The following is a 19,598-nucleotide window of genomic DNA, read 5'->3' on the forward strand; positions in this document are numbered from 1 at the left end:
ACAAATAGCATACAGTGCACCTACTGTATTTAGGGAAGGTCCTATGCAGATACATAAAATGAAACAAACTGTCCATTGTCTCTTGAGTTAAAACTTAACAATATTAAACACCAGAGCTGAAAGGATTAACATTTGAGCTCACGTATGGACAGAACAATATTTGGTCTTTCCTTAGAGTAAAATTTAGACAATATTTTTACTAGCGATGCCAAGGCAGCCGAATGGTATAACGTCATGGTCAATCTGGAATACATATGCATCTAGTGGACACTGCTGCAGAGTATAAATGTAATCACTTTGTAAATAATCACTTTATGAAAAGCTATCATTAGATGCACACTTACGCTGAAATCTCTAGGATTAGATTCCAGGATTGGGATCCATTTGTTAGGTTTCTGACACTCCAAATTTAATACATCATCCTAGAAATACTGAAAATACTTAAATACCAAATTTAAATGATGCTTACTTCTGTGTAAGTGGGGCTAGAATCCTGGCCTCATCTATTCTCTGAACATTCCCCATGGCATAAAATACATAAGATTACAACTCCAGTGGATGATTTCTGGTCAAAACGTCTTATAATTTTGTTGACTTTTCCCTCTAGAACCAGCATGAACTACTGTTTGATCTTGCTTCATTTGGGAATATTTTCCCCTAAAACTCTTCTCTACATCTTGCTTCTCACCAGAATCTGTTCTTAAACTGTATGACTGTTATTGCTTGTTCTTTCCTGTAATTGTGATCTGAATATCTGGTGCATGGCAGGAACCCAGGCCTACAGTTCCACCTTGTGGCAGTTGTACTATATTAGTGTGTTTTCCTGACAAGGCTTTGTTAACAACACTGATCCTCAAAAGGATAGTCATATAGTTTAATAGTGATTCATAAAAGCAAGAACAAAAATATTTGCTCTTCAAATATACTGCTTCCTCTTCTTTTTGCAACCATGCATGGAAGGATGTTCCAAGAATTCTCCTGACTTCTCTGGCCAGTTTTCCTGAAGAACAAGGGCTTAAGGGGTGTGATAGTGGGATGGTTAGAAGAACAAGAGATTAGTGAGGGCTTACAGTGAGGGGAGGCATAGAAGCTCAGTAGCCTCAGGCAATTGCAAAAAGGTTGTGTATCTAACTTAAGTGTTTGGATCTTGGCCAACATTAAAGATCACACTGAGCATTTTTTCACTGAGTTTTCAATAGGTATAGATTTATAGGCCTGGAAAGGTCCCCAAGGACCACTTAGTCCAACTCCTTAATAGTACAGGAACCCACATATAAAGCACCCCTGCTAGCTGGCCCTTCAACCTCTGCTTTAAAATATCCAACAAAGGGTCCAGCACCTTTCAATGGAATTTATTCCTCTGTCAGAAGTTCTCAGGAAAGAGCAATGATTGTTTCTTTCAACTTCCTAGTTGTATATATTTTAGAGAGCCCTCTAGCTACGGACCACCAAGCCATGGACCACAAAGCATTACTAGAGGGGCATAGAGGGTGCAGATTGCATCAGGTGACATCTGAAAAGAGGATGAACACCTGGTGGGGCGATTGCTCACCATCCATCCCAAGACCCTCTGACCACCCCCTCCACCAGCCAGGCCACCTCTGTTGTCCATTGACTGCAGCCACTGGCAGATGTGGGTGCAGCTGCCACCTGGCAGCCCCTTCTGGGTCTGGTAGGGCTACTGGCATGCCAGGAAATGGAGACAGTGGTGCCGGCAGCAGTGTGGCTATAGACTCCTCAACTTCGCCAAAGGAGAAGAACCATGGCCCTCCCTGTCGCCATCAGCTTCCTTTCCCACCAGTCCAGCAGCCCTGTCAGACCTGGAAGGGGCTGCCAGGAGGCAACAGAATCCCACCACCAGCCACAGCAAATCACCTTGCCTTCCATTCCTACCCACTGACCTGACCTACATTCCCTGGATGAGAAGAAACCACAGGGCAGGGCAGTGGGAGAGAAGGGAGGGCAAGGCAGACAGCAGTGTGCCATCTGGGGAAGGTGCTGTTGCTGCCTGGCACCCTTTTCCAGGTCTGGAAGGGCTTCTGGCAGGGCAGGATGGCACAATTCAGGGATTCTAAGAGGGAGCAACAATTGCATGACAATTGAGGAAGCGCGCCAGTCTTCCACACAGGCGCTCTTCCTCCATGTTTGAGGGACTTTTGAGAGACATTTTACCAGCGATTCAGCCAGGTATGACAATCTTCAGTGTTAGCAAAGCGGAAGGCAGTAGGAAAAGAGGAAGACCACAATACAAGTAGATTGATTCAATCAAGAAAGACACAGCCCTGAGTTTGTAAGACCTGAACAAAGAGGGATCTTGGAGATCTTTCATTCACAGGGTCACTATGTGTCGACTTGAAATTGACTTGGTGGCAAATAACAACACAGTGGAATGTGCTCTTTGAAGAAGTACAGCAATGGATGCTCATATTACAATTGTTTTGGCTCCAAGCGGAAATAATTTGCACTAGAGCTTTTAAAGGATTATATTTCCATAGTTGTTATGTAGGGTATTATTTTTTAAATGTTTTACAGTATTTACCTTTTGTAGCAGTAGTTTTATAGTTGTGGAGACTATAACTGGCAACGTTAATACAGATTAACACAGAATCACTCCTCCCTACCCAAAGTCACCCAGTGTATGTATGTATGTGTGTGTGTGTATAGATAGATAGATAGATAGATAGATAGATAGATAGATAGATAGACAGACAGACACACACGCACACCCAACTCTCTTCCATGCCAGCATTCTCTGAAGATGCCATCCACAGATGCTGGCGAAACGTCAAAAATAAACTCTTCTAGAACATGGCCGCATAACCCAAAAAACCCACAAAAACCTATGGATGCTGGCCATGAAAGCCTTCAAATTCACATAATAAACTCTGTTTAGTTAAGAAAACCTAGAATTGATTTGTATCCCCAATATAACTGCAAACAAACCATAAACATTTCCCAATCTTTCTTCATATTATTCCAATATTTGTTTTTCATGAACACTGTCAATTTGTCCATTTCAACCAACTAAATCACCAGAATGTATTTTATTTTTTGTGAGGGTTTAGAAAGAGTTAGCTTTCAGTTAGCTACTGTATGTGTGTGTGTGTGTGATTCTTTCTGTATTAATTAAAACCATTTTTTCAGTCCTAAGCAGCTAACTAATTCTTACGGTAGAAAAGACTGACTGTTAAATTAAAGGATTTAGCAGCACAGGTTGGGCCTCCCTTATCTGGAATTCCAAATTCCAAAATAATCCAAAATCCAAAACCTTTCTCATGGGTGGCTGAAGTGACACCTTTCCTTTCTCATGAGTTAGTATTTACAAACTTTGATTCATGCACAAAATTATTTAAACGATAATGTATAAAAACCTTCAGGCAATGTATATTAGGGTGAGTACGAAACATAATTGAATTTCATGTTTAGGCTTGCGTCCCATCTTCAAGATATTTCCTTATCTATATGCTAATATTCCAAAATCCAAAAGAATCCAAAATCCAAAAAATGTGTGGTCCTAAGCATTTTGGATAAAGGAGACTGAACCTGTATAGGTCATATTCTTCTTTCTCCTGTGTGATTTTTAACACCTTCGACTGATGAAAAAGCCAGTGGAGCTTCAAAGGTTGCAACATTGGATGGCCCAATAATGTCTGTTTTGTGGATTTTTTATGTTTTTCTCAACCTGTACTAGTTTCTGACGTGTTTAAAAACCAAACTTGTCTTTCTTTTTTTAATCCTTCTTCTTTATCCCCCTCCCCAGCTCCTGTGTGTGTGTGTGTGTGTGTTTCAAAATGATGTGGAATCATAAGCAAGGACTATGGAGGAATTGGTTAACTTCTATATATTTGGCATTTGCTCCCCCTGGTTTGAGAGGGTGCAAAAGAATATGGATGTTGTAAGTGCATGCAAAGTGGATGCATGCAAAGAAAAGAGACTGAGGATGCAAAGGAATATTCATGTTGTGGGTGCATGCAAAGGATAGAGTTTGAGAGGATGCAAAGGAGTGTGCTGTTGTGGGTGCAGGCAAAGTGGACGCATGCAAAGGAAAGAGATTGAGGATGCAAAGGAATATGTGGATGCATGCAAAGGATGGAGTTTGGGAGGATGCAAAGGAATGTACATGTTGCAGATACATGTAATGGGAATGCATGCAAAGGAGAAAGTTTGAGAGGTTGCAAAGAATGAGGATGCATGCAAAGGAATTTGAATGTTTTGAATGCATGCAAAGGATAGTGTTTGACAGGATGCAAAGGAATGTGAGTGTTGTGGATGCATACAAAGTGGATGTATACAGCGGATAAGGTTTGAGAGATTGCAAAGAAATGTAGTTGTTGTGGGTTCAGGCAAAGTGGATGCATGCAAAGGAGAGAGTTTGAGAGGATGCAAAGGAATGTGGATGCATGCAAAAGAATGTGGATGTTGAGGAAAGGCAACCCCAAGCTGCAAGCCCAGGTTGGGGAGGGGTCCTCCCTGTCCTCCAACACAGGAATCTCACTGGAGGGTCCACTCTATAAAGATGCTTTCTTCCCCTGCAATTTATTATTTGCAATGGGGGACTACGCTTCCCAGCATGCCTTCCTCCATGACAGCTTGTTTGTGATTGGCTAAGATGCGTTCTGGTTGGAACTCTGCATGTGGCTGCTGCTGCTGCTGCTGCTGTGCTAAGAGGAAGGCAGTCTTTTGCTGGCTCTCTATGTATGTATATATGAGAAAAGGTAAGTCAGCTCTCCTGTGTGCTCTGATGGGAATGGGCTGTTTTTCCTTCCTTGTCATGATGATGATGATGACTTCCCTCCCAGTTCTTTTGTTCCTGACCTAGTTAGTGGTGAGGAAGGAGCCTGGTTTTAAAAGGCATGTTTTGTATTGAAGTGTGTGTTTAGGGAAATTTAGCCAATCCAAAAACTGGGAAAGCAAGACTTAAGTGATGCAGAGTGGATGATCCCAAAGGGATAAAGAAACATGTTCAGAGAGGATTACTGTACACTCCAGAGCTGTGGGGGAAGAAAAATAAAATCAAAGCCACAACTAGTGATTTCTCCATCCATTTGTTCAAACACTAGCTATTTCAGTTTCTTCTTAGAGAAGCTTTTATTTAGCCAAGCAGAAAAGTGAAGCACTGATATGTGTGATATGTCTGTTTTCATGGCAATCTTTTCTTATCTGTCTCCCATCTATTCGTTGTCAAAGTCATTGCAGAGAGAGAAATGCTAGCATTTGGTTTGTTGATTTCATCTGGTGGAATGCTGCATTTCAGGGGGGGGGGGAGAGAAAAGTTTGCCTTGAATGGTATGTGGGAAGTTTGTCACATCATAAGATGATTCTGACACATTGAAGGACATTAAAAGCGTTGTAGCTGCTTGGCTGAAAACTGTTCAGGGGTTGAGGACAGCGCATTAGGTGTTTTGACATTTCTAAACAGGCTCACTTCAATCTCTGCTGATAAAAAGAATAAAATAAAATGTAACGTTGTGTTTCCTTATTTCACCCCCCTCTTTCATAACATTTCCAAGGAGACGCTGGAGGCAAAAGGCGTCTTTGGCACAAAGAGCAGCAAACTGACCAAAAATACAAGATCTTCAAGCCTTCCTCCTGTCCTCTACATCCGTGTTTTTCCAAAGTATAAGTTCAGTAGGCTACGTTCAGATGGAGAGCCTAAAACACCAACATTGACACTGAATTCACCATCTACCTGTTTGTGTTGAAGTTATTGCTAAATGTAAGCTACTGGGCTTGTTTTTGTTTTTGAGAACAGCCAGGCACCTCTTTGGAATTTCTGGGAGTGGGAATGGAACAGCCTTAGGATGGAAATAATGTGCGGCTGTGAAGAAAAAGCGGAATTTTCTTTCATTTTGAAAGAATAAACAATATGCAGAAAAACCATGAAACCCTGTTTTATCAGCCTGTAAGCTTTAAAAACAAGATTGAATGACCAACCAAAATTTTGTTTTAAAACCTGGATGGTATTGTGGGGAAACAGTTGTGTCGGCTGAAAACTCTACCAACATAGTCGTATCTAAAGATGTACAATTTAATTTGACTTGGGAGGTCTACCTATCCCAGTCTTGACACCAGAATCCAGTTTCAGGACCAAACTATAGCACTGGATAAATAAAAGTGTACATGCACAAACTGCCTTTCCCTCACTGCTGTGTAGCCACATCCCACACCCATCTAGAACTATGGAAACTAGTTTCCAGATAGTGTACAGTCAGCCCTCTGTATCCATGGATTTTTATCCATGGATTCAAGCATCCATGGCTTGAAAATATTTTTAAAAATACTATAAATTACAAATAGCAAACCTTGATTTTGCCATTTTATCTAAGGGCCACCATTTTGCTATGCCATTATATTTAATGGGACTTGAGCATCCACGGATTTTGTTATCCGCAGAAGGTCCTGGACCCAACCCCCAGTGAATACTAAGGCCCCACTGCAGCTGCATTTCTGGGGAGGCTTTTGAGCCGTGGTGTGTCATATTCTAGAAATCAACTCTTACAAGTTCCAAGGGGGTGGCCAATGGTCATGTTATTCTCGATGGACTGTATAGCATATGAAAGAATTTAACAACTTTCATGAAACTTAATTTTAAAGACTTATGCTTTCATGAAAATGGGCTAATGACCATTGAAGCTGATGTCAAATAAAACATGCTAGTGTTTAAGGTGTTTCTTGTGAGTTGTTTCCACTCACAAAAATAATTCTCATGCACATCAGTAATCATACAGTAGCCAAGGTGAGAAAATTATACACCAGGAAGCTCCTCATTTGAATGTGAGAATCCATAAGCACACTTAGGTCAAAGTTGGGGAACCTATCAAATTCAGTTTCAGAAAATTCAAAGGCATATTAGTCTGGAAAATCAGTATGCAAAGTATGCAGCACCTTTGAAAGATAGAAGTTGGTAGCATGAGCTTTCTTAGACTTGAGCCTAAGTCTACGAAAGCTCATGCTACCAATTTCTGTCTTTCAATTTCAGAGAAGTTACTGGGGGCCACATTCCAGTGACTAGAGGGGCCAAAGACAAAAAGGAGGAAACCAAAAATTCCAGCATATGTAACTAAATCTCTTACCACTAGTAACTGAGCCTTAGGAATACAATTTCAACATTCTAAATTGTTAACTGCTGTCAAGTTTATTTTGACTTATGGCAACCCTATGAATGAAAGATCTCCAAGTCACCCTATCCTCAACAGCCCTATTCAGGTCTTACAGATTCAGGGCCATGGCTTTCTTGATTGAGTCTTATCAAGACTGCGGTCTTCCCTTTCCTATTGCCTTCTACTTTACCAATCGTTATTGTCTTTTCTTGAGTCATGTCTTCTCATTATGTGTTCAAAGTACGACCGTCTCATTTTAGTCATCTTGGCTTCAAGAGTTCAGGCTTGATTTGCTCTAGGACCCATATATTTGGCTTTTTAGCAGTCTGTTGAACTCTTCTCCAGCACCACATTTCAAATGAATTGATTTTCTTCCCCATCAAATTTATTTACTGTCCAGCGTTCATATCCATACACAGAAATGGAAAATATAATGGCATACAGAATCCTAACTTTATTATCCAATTATATGTCTTTACACTTCAAGATCTTGTCTGGTTCCTTCATAGCTGCCCTTTTAAGTCCTTTTCTTATTCTCTTTTCTTGACTACAGTGTCTATTCTGATTAACGGCTGAGCCAAGTTATGGAAGATCTTGAAGTATTTCAGTGTCTTCATCATCTACTTTACAGTTCTGTACTTGAAGCATTTTGAACACTGAAGTACTGTATAAACACTACATGCCATGAGGTAATAATATTAAATTCTTTCTGTATGATTGCACATATTTGATAGGTCTTGGGTGCCATTTCATTGTTTCTTTCTTTTATCAAAATAATAGATAATATTAAGGTTGTAAATGGTGGTGGTTCTACATACTAACATACATCTTAAGTGCTTTAGCAAGTATTCAACTGTTTTCAGGAAAGTGTACTGCATGCAGTTTGTCAATCGTCTGTTGTTGTTTTTCCTTCCTCCTCTTCATCATCTGTCATTCTTTATATTATTGACAACCAGGCTGTGAAAGCTGTTCCTTACGTAGCCACAAAAAGGAGTCAGCAAACTTCTTGGACATTCCAAAGTTTGCAGGAGGAGGAGGAGGTGATGGTGGTGGTGATAATATGTAGAGAGATCTTGCCCCACCTTTGAGACTAAGTAAAAGAAAGAAGTTGGCAGCATGAGCTTTTGTAGACTTCAGTCTACTTCCTCAGATGCATTTGGTGGAATGGAAAGCCAAGGACAGATGTATATATTCCATTGGTAATTATGTGGATGATGGTGGTGATGATGATGAGGAGGAGGAGGATGAGGATGGTGATGATGATGGTGGTGGTGATGATGATGATGGAATATCCCTGCAAAAAGCATCTCGGTCCACTGAGAACAGAGTATGCTTAGTTGCCATGAAATACTGGTTGGTGGGGATGGGAAAATGAACCCAATGATAGGAATGGTGTGTTCTGGGAAAAGATATGGGCTACCTGATTTAAAACAATGTAAAGGAACACCTTAAACTGCAACACTGTGCTTCAGCCACTTGTGGATAGACCTTGTACTCAAGTGAAAGACAAAATGATTTTTTTCAAGCAAGAATGGACTTTGTATTTTCTTTTATTTCTTCTGTACTGTATATATGTAACCATAGAATTAATGTATTTACTATTGTGTATACTTGACTATAAGTCTGCTTCAAATAAGGGCATGTGTTGGGGCCAAAATTATGTATTTTGATACATCAAAAGGGTAAAATTTAGGGGCATGTAACAAAGGATGTAAAGGTTGAAGGAAAGGGAAATGAATTGGCATCGTGGAGGAGAGAATGTAGATGTTCAATGCTTCTTTTAGGTTTTCCCAGGATACACTAAGTTCTTGCCTTTCGCCATTCTACAGATAAGGAGATGGTTTATATGGGTTAATGTACGTTACAATTACATTACATTGACCTGTGGATAAATTGACCAAGTTTTTTGGGGGTTGATTTTTTTAAACTAAAATTTCTAGATTTATACATGGGTATAGACAGTATCTCCATTTTCCTAAATACAGTACAGCTTTTCCCATTGCAAAGCCTTCTAATCTAAAGCCGATGGCCCTTGTGGCATCTTCTAACTCTATGATTCTATGATTCACTCTTTAAACTGCAGGCAAACAGCCATTCTAAATGTACTTCTTTGTATTACCATCATACCCTTACAAATGACCCTGGACTTGCTGTTATAGAAAATATAGCAAGTTTTCATTGAATGGGAAGCAGTGAGAGGATGCTCTTAACAAACGGAGGTTTCCATGGGAACAGACGGAACTTAAAAGCTTAGGCACCATCACTAAGAAATCCCTGTTCCTAATACATACATTTTCCCCCAAAGATTGGTTGCTTGTACTTGGAATACCCCGACATTTAAAGGTTGGTTGGCTGTTCTTGAAATACTGTAACATTTAAAGGAGTAACTATAAAATTCCAACATTTGATGACTGATCTTTGAAATGCATTGAAATGATGGAAATGGACAAATTGTCAACATCAATAAAAGAAAATTCACCGGGAAAGTTCAAAGATGATTGGAGAGTTATTAGAATTCTGGGAAGAGAAAAGGGGCGATATAATAAATAATATACACCTGAATTACTCACTTATGAGATTTCAAGAAGAGAAAAAGTTTGAGATTTAAGAAATTGTATATAAATAATACTATGATTGGTATAATGGTATACTGTTAATTATTATTGAAAGGGTTAGATTGAAATAGATATAAGGAGGAGTAGAACGATAAATTACAATTTAAACATATACAGTTGGTTACATAAAAAGGTATGAAGTGATCTTAAAGAGGTGAAATCATAAGAGGCTGTAAAGGCAGAAGAAACAGATACAGTTTAACTCAAATTTGAAGGGTGAACCAACAAAAAATTATTAGTGACTATAATGGGGAGGGGGGCAAAGGATTGTAAATGTTATAAAATTTTAAATGACTGATTGATATTTGGTGATGTCGTTTGTTGATGATGTACACAGTTAGTAAAAATAGAATAAAAAATAAATGAGTAACTGTAAATTTAAATAATCGGCATTTGTAAAGGATCAGTCACTTAAAATTGTATTACAAAGTCAGAGCTTGAAAGCAACTCAGAGACATAGTGAATCCCACTTTTGGGGGGAGTGGGGGAAGCAAGATATAGGAGCCAGCATGGTGTAGTGGTTTGAGTATTGGATTATGACTGTGGACATCAGGATTTGATTCCCAGTTCAGCCATGAAGCACACTGGGTGACCCTGGTCAAGTTACATACTCTCAGCCCCAAGGGAAGGCAATGGCAAACCTCCTCTAAACCAATCTTGTTTAAAAAAAAAACATGATAGGGTCACCGTAAATCGGAAATGACTTGAAGGCACACAACAACAACAGCAGGCAAGATATAAAGTGATTGAACTATTTAGTTTGAAATCCTTATAATCAAATATTTTTCAAATTGCAAAGAAATAACTGCATTAGATTTATAAACTAATAAGGGATAATATGACTGTGGCTGCATCTGTGCTGCTGAAATAATCCAGTTTGACACCACTTTAACTGGCAAGGCTCAGTGCTGTGGAATTCTGGGAATTGTAGTTTTGTGAAATATTTAGCCTTCTCTGTCAGAGAGCTCTGGTGCCACAACAACCTACACTTTCCAGAATTCCATAGCATTGAGCCACATCAGTTAAAATGATATCAAACCAGATTAATTCCTCAGTGCAGATGCAGCCTGTGTGTGGTGTATTGCTGTAGTTACTTTCATAATTGCAAGATTTCTCCTTGCCAAATAATTTACGGTGTTGCTTTGTGTTGCTGCCTCATGTTCTGGTGGGAGTGTAGATGGCAAGGTGGACAGGAGGAGAGTGTATGTTTTCTTCCATAGGCCAGGGTAGCATTTTGGTGGTTTGTGGGGTTTTTTTTGGGGGGGTGTTTTGACTGTTTCAGTGACTTTTGGGAACTGGGAAGTAACTAATTATTGTTACTTTTTTAAAAATGTGCTTAAGGCCTGTTACAGACTGCCAAAATAAAGCTGTTTCCGGTCTCTTTGGAGTTATGCTGTTTAAATGATGCATGCATCCTAAGAATCTGGAAGCTGCACCAAAGCTGCCCTCCAGTGCTTAGGAATGGAGTGTGGCTTTGGCGTGACCTCTGGACTCTTAGGACCCATGCATCATTTAAATAGCATACCTCCAAAGAGACCTGAAGTAGCTTTATTTTGGCAGTCTGTAGCAGGCCTATCTTTACCTTTTGCAGGGGGTGGAGTTAGAACTAATATAGGTATAATAAATTACTTTAAAAATTAACTTTGAACACTGTTACAGATAGGCTAAAATGCCACTAAAGAAGCTAATAGAGTGTTCTTTGCCTCATTTGCTCTATCCCTCAGATTTTCCTCAGATATCCTGGTATCTGCTGGGATTTGGTTCCAGGACTCCCTGTGGATTTCAAAATCCATTGATGCTCAAGCCCTGTTAAATACAGTGGTGCAGTAAAAAGTGTCCCTTATATAAAATGGCAAAATCAAGGCTTGTGCTTTGGAATTTATATATTTTTTAATATTTTCAAGCCATAGATGGTTGTATCCATGGATGAAGAATCAATGGATACAGAGGGCCAACTATACTACATAAAATTGAACAGTAGTGGTGGTAGTAGTAGTAGTAGGGTTGTGATGCCTGTCATTCTGAGGTGTATGGCCCAATAATTTAACTCTGTGCATTGGTGAACCAAGACTCAGAGAAGATTTTCATATCGGTGCTTACGGTGGGTTAAGCGCTGGTAAAACGTCCCTGAAGCGCAAGTGTGTGAAAGCTGGTGGCGCTTCTGAAATATCAATGAAGGTTCGCCTCACCTCTACCATCCTCAAATCGTTCACAGAACAGCCATTTCCTATTAATGCAAAGTTCCCGTTAATAGGAAGTGGCTGCTCTGTGAATGATTCGAGGATGGTAGAGACAGGGGGGACGCTTCATTGACGTTTCAGAAGCGCAATCGACTTTCACACCCTCATGCTTCAGGGACATTTTATCGGCACTTAACCCATGGTAAGCATTGGTGTGAAAATTTCATATAGAGCCACAGCACATCCTGTAAATGCTAAACAGGTATCTTGAGAAGCAGCGATGAGATGGGTAGGTGAAACAGCACTTCATAATAATCCAAGGCAAACTTTTATCACTCACCGCCATTTAATCTAGTTGTTTATAAATGTTCATGTTATGGAATGCAATCCATATGGGTCAGTGAGTCCCTATCCCGCATTTCTCCTGGATGTTGGTGTTATTCCTGTCACGTGATTTGTGTGAAATGAATTAATAGGAGAAAATGCCTGGTGTGAAACCAAATGAGGAATGTGTAGAGTGAGGGCTAAAGAGCCCTTAGGGATACTTGAACGTGACTCGATTTGAAATCTCTTGGCAGGGAAAGAAATTTGCAGCAAAGGACATTTACTTTGTAGTTCCCTCATACAATCTCCCAATATATTAATTTCCTCTTGGCTTTTAAATCTTGTCATGACTGATTAGGTGGGAGTACAAATGGAATTTTGTAATCACAGTCATGAGAAGAAAATAGTAATTTGGGTGTTTTTAAATCTTTGCACTTGGTAGGTTGCTAGATGAAAACCCTATCCAAATAAGCTGGTTTGGGATTTTAAGTGAAACAGTTAAGACTTTTCTTGTGGCTCGTGTAAACATAGGTGAACCCTGTTTTGCAAATACAATAGGGAAAATATTGAGCTGTAGAATGTTTCCCTTGGGCTTTTAAACAGAAGTGTTGCCACATTTTAAATAGAACAGTAGCCAAATCCTCAGAAATTGAGGAAGAGAAGCTTCATCAGTCAAATTTCTAACTCAAACTCATGTTCCAGGAAGAAGCAACACCTCTAAATAACATCTGAACTACTGTCAAATAAATAGCCAGTTAGGATACCAGTAAGAGCAGAGACATGTAACAAGTTTTCCAAAAGATATATTTGCTTTGGGTTATACGATTATTAAAAATATAAGTTTTAAAAAAGGAGCTTGGATAGCAGAGGTACTTGAGAAGTACTGTATATTAAAATCTTTGAAGAATGTGAGATATTTAACATTACAGGAAGGTAATGGAGTTTTAAAATCAAGTAAGAGATGGTCATTAATCTTAGAAAAAGCTGTCATTTATGTTTAAGATTAAATGTAAGAACTCTAATGTTATAAATTTTGTGATTGGCCAACTATAAATAATAAAAATGAAAAAAATGATAAAGAAGTTGTGAGAGAGAAAAAAAAAAGATTAGTACAGAGATATGGGGATAGGCATTAAGGTTGCTGTACATGGAACCATAGAGTGACGGAAGTTTGTAGGCCATTTTATCAAAGTATCGGTTTGGTGAAGGAAATCTAGAGTTGGCTCATTCCCAACAGCTGATTGTCTAGTTTCTGCTTGAAAAAAACCATTGTAGGAGAATTAACCTATCCCCTAGCTAACTAGTTCCATTACCAGATTCTTACTATTATTCTGTCTCTTCCTAATCTATCCTTTTGCCATCAGACCCAGTATAACCCTCTTGAGTAGCAGAGAATAACTCTTTGCTGTCTTCTGTGTAACAGACCCTCAGATATTTGGAGAGTTGTGTTGTGTCTACCTTTGCTCTTCTTTCCTGCAGGATAAACATACAAACAGTTGGCCTTCCACATTTGCAGCTTAAACTTTTGCGTATTTGATTATTCATGGATTTGATTAATATGTTCTCTCTAGGATCTTCCAGCACAACTCTTGTGGTCAACTTCTGCCCAAAATCACACTGGAAGACATAGAGATTCTAAGGAGTTTATCACACAAAGGAGATCGGGAGTTTATCCTGAGAATATCCTGGAAAAATTACACAAAATGATTTCACACAATGTCGCAGAAAACCCGCCATGGTCACAAAAAAGCATTGATCTGCATCTTTTTACTTTCGGGATTTCAGCAACAAATACATTTTTGATATCACTTTATTTGTGCAATTGCATGTGATAATCATTCGCACAATTGCTTGCCATTTTCACTTTATTTGCAGGATGTTTTAAATGCACTTCCATCTCTCTTTAATGCCAAAATTAGCCCCAGTATGATAATTCCTAAGAGAGAACATTTCTCTAGCCATTTGCAGGCCCTCCAGCACAATTCTGTGGTCAACGTCCAGCTGATGTTAACCACAGAGGTGACCTAGAGAGTCCTAGAAAGATTTTCTCTCAGGTAAAAAACAAAATAGTGTTAGATTTTGTATTTGCTGTTTTTCCACTTTCATGCTTCTAACCCAAACAAATGTGGAGGGTCCACTGTATTTATTTCAGTGTTTCCTTCGGAGGCTTGTTTTCCATACCTGGACTATCCTGATTGCCCTCTTCTGGACTTTCTCCAGTTAGTGTACAAATGGTACACTTGGACCCCTGTTTGTTACAGTTGTCAGGTGGATGAAAGGAAGGGCAACAGAAGGTGTGCTGGAAGATAGTTGTGGCAGAGGAAACTCACAGACAAGGGCTGCTGCCATACTACAGAATTAATGCAGTTTCACACCAGTTTAACTATCATGGCTCCATCTCTCTACATATTATTGCATTGCAGCTCCCAGCAGCTCTCACTGATATAGCTAGTAGGAAAGCTGTGAATTTCAGCCCAGCAACATCTGGAAGGCTACATCTCACCCCAAATCTAGACCATGCTAAGGTAACTTTAAAATTTGTGGCTTCTACTATCACTGTAGAATTGACCAGAGCCACATTTGCAGTCTGTAGCCCAGCTGTATTGTTGATTTTTTCACAGCTGTCTGGACATGTAGTTACACATCTGGGAATGTAGTTTTACATTGCAGGGACAAGGTATAGGTTGATTACAAGAGCCCCTGTTCTCCCTTTCCTTTAATTTGTTGCAGCCAAAGCCCCCATCATTGAAAAGAGAAAGGAGGGCACAACTAAGATTATAGAGTGTGTGGAAGGGCTAAGTGTGGAGTTTATCAGACAAGGGAAATCCAATGGCAATCCGAATGCAATCATGGGGTTTAACATTATTGCGTGATAGACTACCACATGTAATTTCAGGCAATGGGAAGTCAGTCCAAACACAATCATGGGGTTTCACGTTATTGCGTGAGAGGTGATCACGCACAATTTTGGGCAATGGCAAGCTGTTTTTGGACAATGGGAAGTCAGTTCGAACGCAATTCAAATTCACGTAAATTCTCTGAACTAGCAAATTCACGTGAATGAGTTCTGGCCCCACTTTCTTTTCATTCGAAATTAAGAGAAATTCCTCCCGTGTGATAAACTCCTGTGACGATATGAGATGAACTTTCTGCTGATACCCCTCCACACACACTAATGTCTGTCTTTTACTTCCAAAATCCTCAAAATGGTGATGCTTTCATTGGCAAACCAAAATGCACAAAATACCTGACAGAGCAGACTGAATCAGCTGCAGCTACCTTCAGTCACCTCGAGTGAGCACCCTCTTGCATAATTAAGATGAACCATAGCTCAGTTGGAGGACACACAAACAATGTTTAAAACTAAAACAATGTGTTCAGATATGAAATGAACTGTATATAGATTCTATTTGTGGTATGTTAATGATCTGTCTCAGATTACATACAGAAATTAGCTGTTGATGCTCCACTCATCAAGTGAAAAGCCTGAGTACAAATTGGCAGATAGCAGAGAATGTCCTTGTTAAGGCTTGTCCTAATAACAAGTAGGCAGGCTGTTGAAGTTTATGGAGTAATGGCAGCTAGACTGTATTTCATCAGATAGCAGTATTGTCTCTGTGTATTGCACCATATGCTCGGAGTCCTGGCATACACTTTTCCCTTCATAGTCACGAATAACTTGTTGAACTTAAGGAATGTGTAAGAATTTCCACTTTGGCCCTTCCAATCTAAAGTACAACACGGCAGCTAGAATCCTGTTGATTAGATCCCACTAAAGTAGAATAGTTTGTTCAACGATGAGACAAAACATAGGTAAAATTTATTGATTCTGTAGGTTCTTCTTGATTCAGTGATTAATTGGAATTAACAACAGAATTTAGACCTAGCTGTCCTGTGTCATTGTCCTTAGTATTCAGAGAGTATATTATGTGGCTCAACAGACTGCCCCTAAGGGAAGGCCTTCAGGCGCCCCTTTCTTAGCCGGATTGGGGCCACAGCAACCATACACCACGGTCCCAATCTGGCCTTTTGAGGGCGCCCTTTTGGGGCGCTTTTTGCGCCCTCGGAAGGCCGGCTCAGGGCTGTGGCATGAGGTTGCCGTGGCCCTGATCTGATGCGAAAAGAGGCAGTCTGTAGAACCCCTCAGGCAACAGCTTCTGTAAAAATAAAGTGAGAGTAGAGTCCCATTATTGGCATAATATACAGCAAGGTTGTAGCGATTTAAGTGTTGAACTAGGACTCAAAGAGACTGAGGTTCAAATCCACTCAGCCATGTAAATTCAATGGGTGACCTTGGGCAAGTCACATTTTCTCAGCCTCAGAGAAGGGCAATGGCAAACCTCCTCTGAATAATTTTTTGCCAAGAAAACCCTGCTATAAGGTTGTCATAGGGACATAACAACAAAGATGGAGACAGTCCTAAAGGCCCATTTTCTGTTTAGCAAAACTGGTGTTTAATGACACACATGCCATTAAATACATAATGACATATTTAATTTGAATTAACACTCCCACCTTCCCTCTCTCTCTCAGTCTCTCCCGTAGTTGAAGGTATATATAGCTAAATGGCTCTACGGCTTGAAAATGTTTTTTATCAAAACCGTATCAGGAAGAGTGGGCAGAAAGAATGCTTTATCTTTAAAAAGTCAGCCATAACACCGAAGACAGTTGCTGTGGTTCACATGGTTGTGTGGGTTGGAACATTATAGAAGCTGGGATTTTATTTCACTGCCAGCTGATTTCACACTGCACAAAATTTGTCCCTCTCTACTTAATTCTTTGCCAGCTCCCTTTATGAACAAATGACCTGACAGCTCTTTGGCTCTCCTTGATAATCTTGTTTCGTTTTGTTTTGAAATGAACAGTTTCTTTGTTGTCTGTCTTCTCCTTTTAAAAAAATCCCAAAATGTCCAATTTTTAAAAAAAAATGTGACTCTTTACTATGAGATTGGTGTGTAATTGTGAATGACTTCTGGGATTTGCTTTTTAAAATTGTGAATATGTACAAAGAAGTTTACTAACTGCATGTTCCTTTTAAGCATAAGAAGGGAATAAAAAGATTCTGTTAGACTCCCAGTGGTTCCCAAACTTTGGTCTTCCACGTGTTTTGGCCTTCAACTCCCAGATGCCCCAACCAGCTTGACCAACTGTCAGGAATTCTGGGAGCTGAAGTCCAAAACATCTGGAGGAGCAAAGTTTGGGAATCATTGTGAGTGTAGTACCTAAGTATGTAGAGAGATCTTGTAGCACCTTTGAGACAAAATAAAGAAAGAAGTTGGAAGCATGAGCTTTAGTAGACTTAAGTCTACAAAAGCTCATGCTACCAACTTCTTTCTTTAATTAGTCTCAAAGGTGCTACAAGATCTCTCTACATACTTAGGTATCTCTTACATACTGATTCTACATCTCTGTAGTACCTAAGGTTACTCTCCTTACAACACAGTACAGAGAAAATTCCACCTGCATAAGATTGGCACCACAATGTGGAAATTTCACACCACAATTCTATACATGTTTGTTCAAAGTTCAGTCTTTTCAGTTCAAACCTTTGATCTGATCCAACAGAGATTTTTATGTATCCTTTGATATCTTTTAGAACAAACCTAGCCAGTTTGATGGTATCTGGGTGATTAGCTTTGGATGGATATCAGCATTCAGATTGGCTGTGTACACAGAAACATATTTCCCTTCATGACACTCGCTAGCTGGACTGGAACAATTGAAATTGAACTCATTATATTGGCATCTGAGAGCCAGTGTGGCATAGTGGTTTGAGCGTTGGATTGCAACTCTGGAGACCAGGGTTCGATTCCCAGCTCAGCCATGAAGCCTACCGGGTGACCTTGGGCAAGAAACTTGAGCATCCACAGATTTTGGTATCCACGGGGTGTGTGTGTCTTGAAACCAAACCCCAGCAGGTACCAAGGGCCCACTGTACTTCTGCAAAATATATTGATGTTGTTAAACATTCTTTATTCCTTCCATCGTCGCGGAAGGGGAAATAAGCTTGCTCCATACTTGTCCTATTGTTATTTTTGTTCTTGTAGCTACTAAGCTGTGTGGGATCATGTGTGTTGCCATTTTGTTGTTAGGAAACTTGAATCTGAGAGAGAGTGACTAGCCGCAAACTGCCCAGTGCCCCTCGGGGTAATGCATTCTCATGCTGAAATGTTTTAGCCTACAGTCCACTGGAACAGACTGACTTCTTATCGATTGACAAGACAGCTATTTAATTTGTTAAAGCCCCAGGCAGAATGTACCAAGATTGCTTTAGAGCTATATGATTTGAAATAATCCAATATTTTTTAAAAAGAAAACCAAGGCTTGATATTGTCCATAACACTACATTAGTCTTTCGTTTATAGCTTATAAGTGAATACAGCTTTCTTCTTTATTGATCTAGTTCCTGATGTAAAAGGCACTTCTAACATCCCCATGGTGTTTATTGATATGGAAAACAAGGAAAATGGATCCCTGGACACAGAAAAGTAAGTTGTCCCTTTATTCACAGTAAACGGTTCTATAGAGACGTAGGAGCTGAGTTTTAATTCTGTTTGAAACCAAAACAGCTGCGAGGAACTTTCAAAACTGCCTTTGTTTTTAAACTACTATTTAACTGACTTTTCTGTGGGTGTCAGTAGTGGAAGAAGGGAGCATTTGAGCTTGTTCTCACTCTCAGAAATCATGATGGGTTTTTACAAACTAGGAACATTATGTTTGAATGATATGTTTCTCTGTTTAAAAGTGGTTCCATCCATTATTCCAGTTATCCTTCCAACTAAACCTTCTAGGATAGTTCAGTATAGTTCATTTCATTTTGCACTGGTGTGCATTGATATTTTCTGTGGGATTGGGAGAATTTTGCTCTGGTGCACATTGATCTGCCACTGATACTGAATGAGAGTTGCTTGCTCTTGCCCTTACTTAGTTCATGGTAGATGAAGGAGGTGAACCTGGGACTGGGGTCCAAAACACACTGCAGAAATAAACCAGTTTGAGATCGCTTTAACTACCCGGGCTCAATGATAGGGAATCCTGAGAATTGTGGTTTATTGTGACACCCCAGTCTGAAAGAGAAGACTAAATGTCTCATAAAACTACAATTCCCACAATTCCATAGCATTGAGCCAGGGCAGTTAAAGTGGTCTCAGACTATTTCTGCAGTGTGTTTTGGACTTCAGTCATTCACAGTTTAGTTGTGTAGCCACTACACCAGCTGACAGCAGAAGTAACATCTGAGAGAATGTAGACCTGTGATTCTAACATCGTCACTTTTTGTCTCTTGTATAAATTTGAACATATTTACCTGATTAGGAAGCCAGTGAAACTTGGTAAGCTTTCCTGATATATTTTTTTGCTTTTTAATTGGTCCAATAAAA

General features: G+C 39.6%; 1 protein-coding gene across 7 annotated transcripts in view; it reads left to right on the forward strand.

Moving 5' to 3' along the window:
* The first annotated feature begins 2,009 nt into the window (after positions 1-2,009).
* SAMD13 (sterile alpha motif domain containing 13) overlaps positions 2,010-19,598 on the forward strand; it is a 43,231-nt gene continuing 25,642 nt past the window's right edge. Inside the window, exons 1-4 of one of the 7 annotated variants that reach the window (XR_006103275.1) lie at positions 3,901-4,715; positions 5,511-5,716; positions 7,654-7,789; positions 18,623-18,707. Coding sequence is in view for 3 of the 7 variants with exons in the window: in XM_042461326.1 (XP_042317260.1) it covers positions 4,610-4,715; positions 18,623-18,707 (191 nt within the window). In the remaining 4 variants the exon portion in view is untranslated. Of the gene's footprint in view, positions 2,188-3,875; positions 4,716-5,510; positions 5,717-7,653; positions 7,790-12,073; positions 12,185-18,622; positions 18,708-19,598 lie in introns of those variants that run through there. The other 6 variants (XR_006103277.1, XR_006103276.1, XR_006103278.1 and 3 more) reach the window with 6 other exon arrangements.

This window comes from Sceloporus undulatus, chromosome 4 (assembly GCF_019175285.1).
Source record: "Sceloporus undulatus isolate JIND9_A2432 ecotype Alabama chromosome 4, SceUnd_v1.1, whole genome shotgun sequence".
In the NCBI taxonomy this organism is placed as follows: domain Eukaryota; kingdom Metazoa; phylum Chordata; class Lepidosauria; order Squamata; family Phrynosomatidae; genus Sceloporus; species Sceloporus undulatus.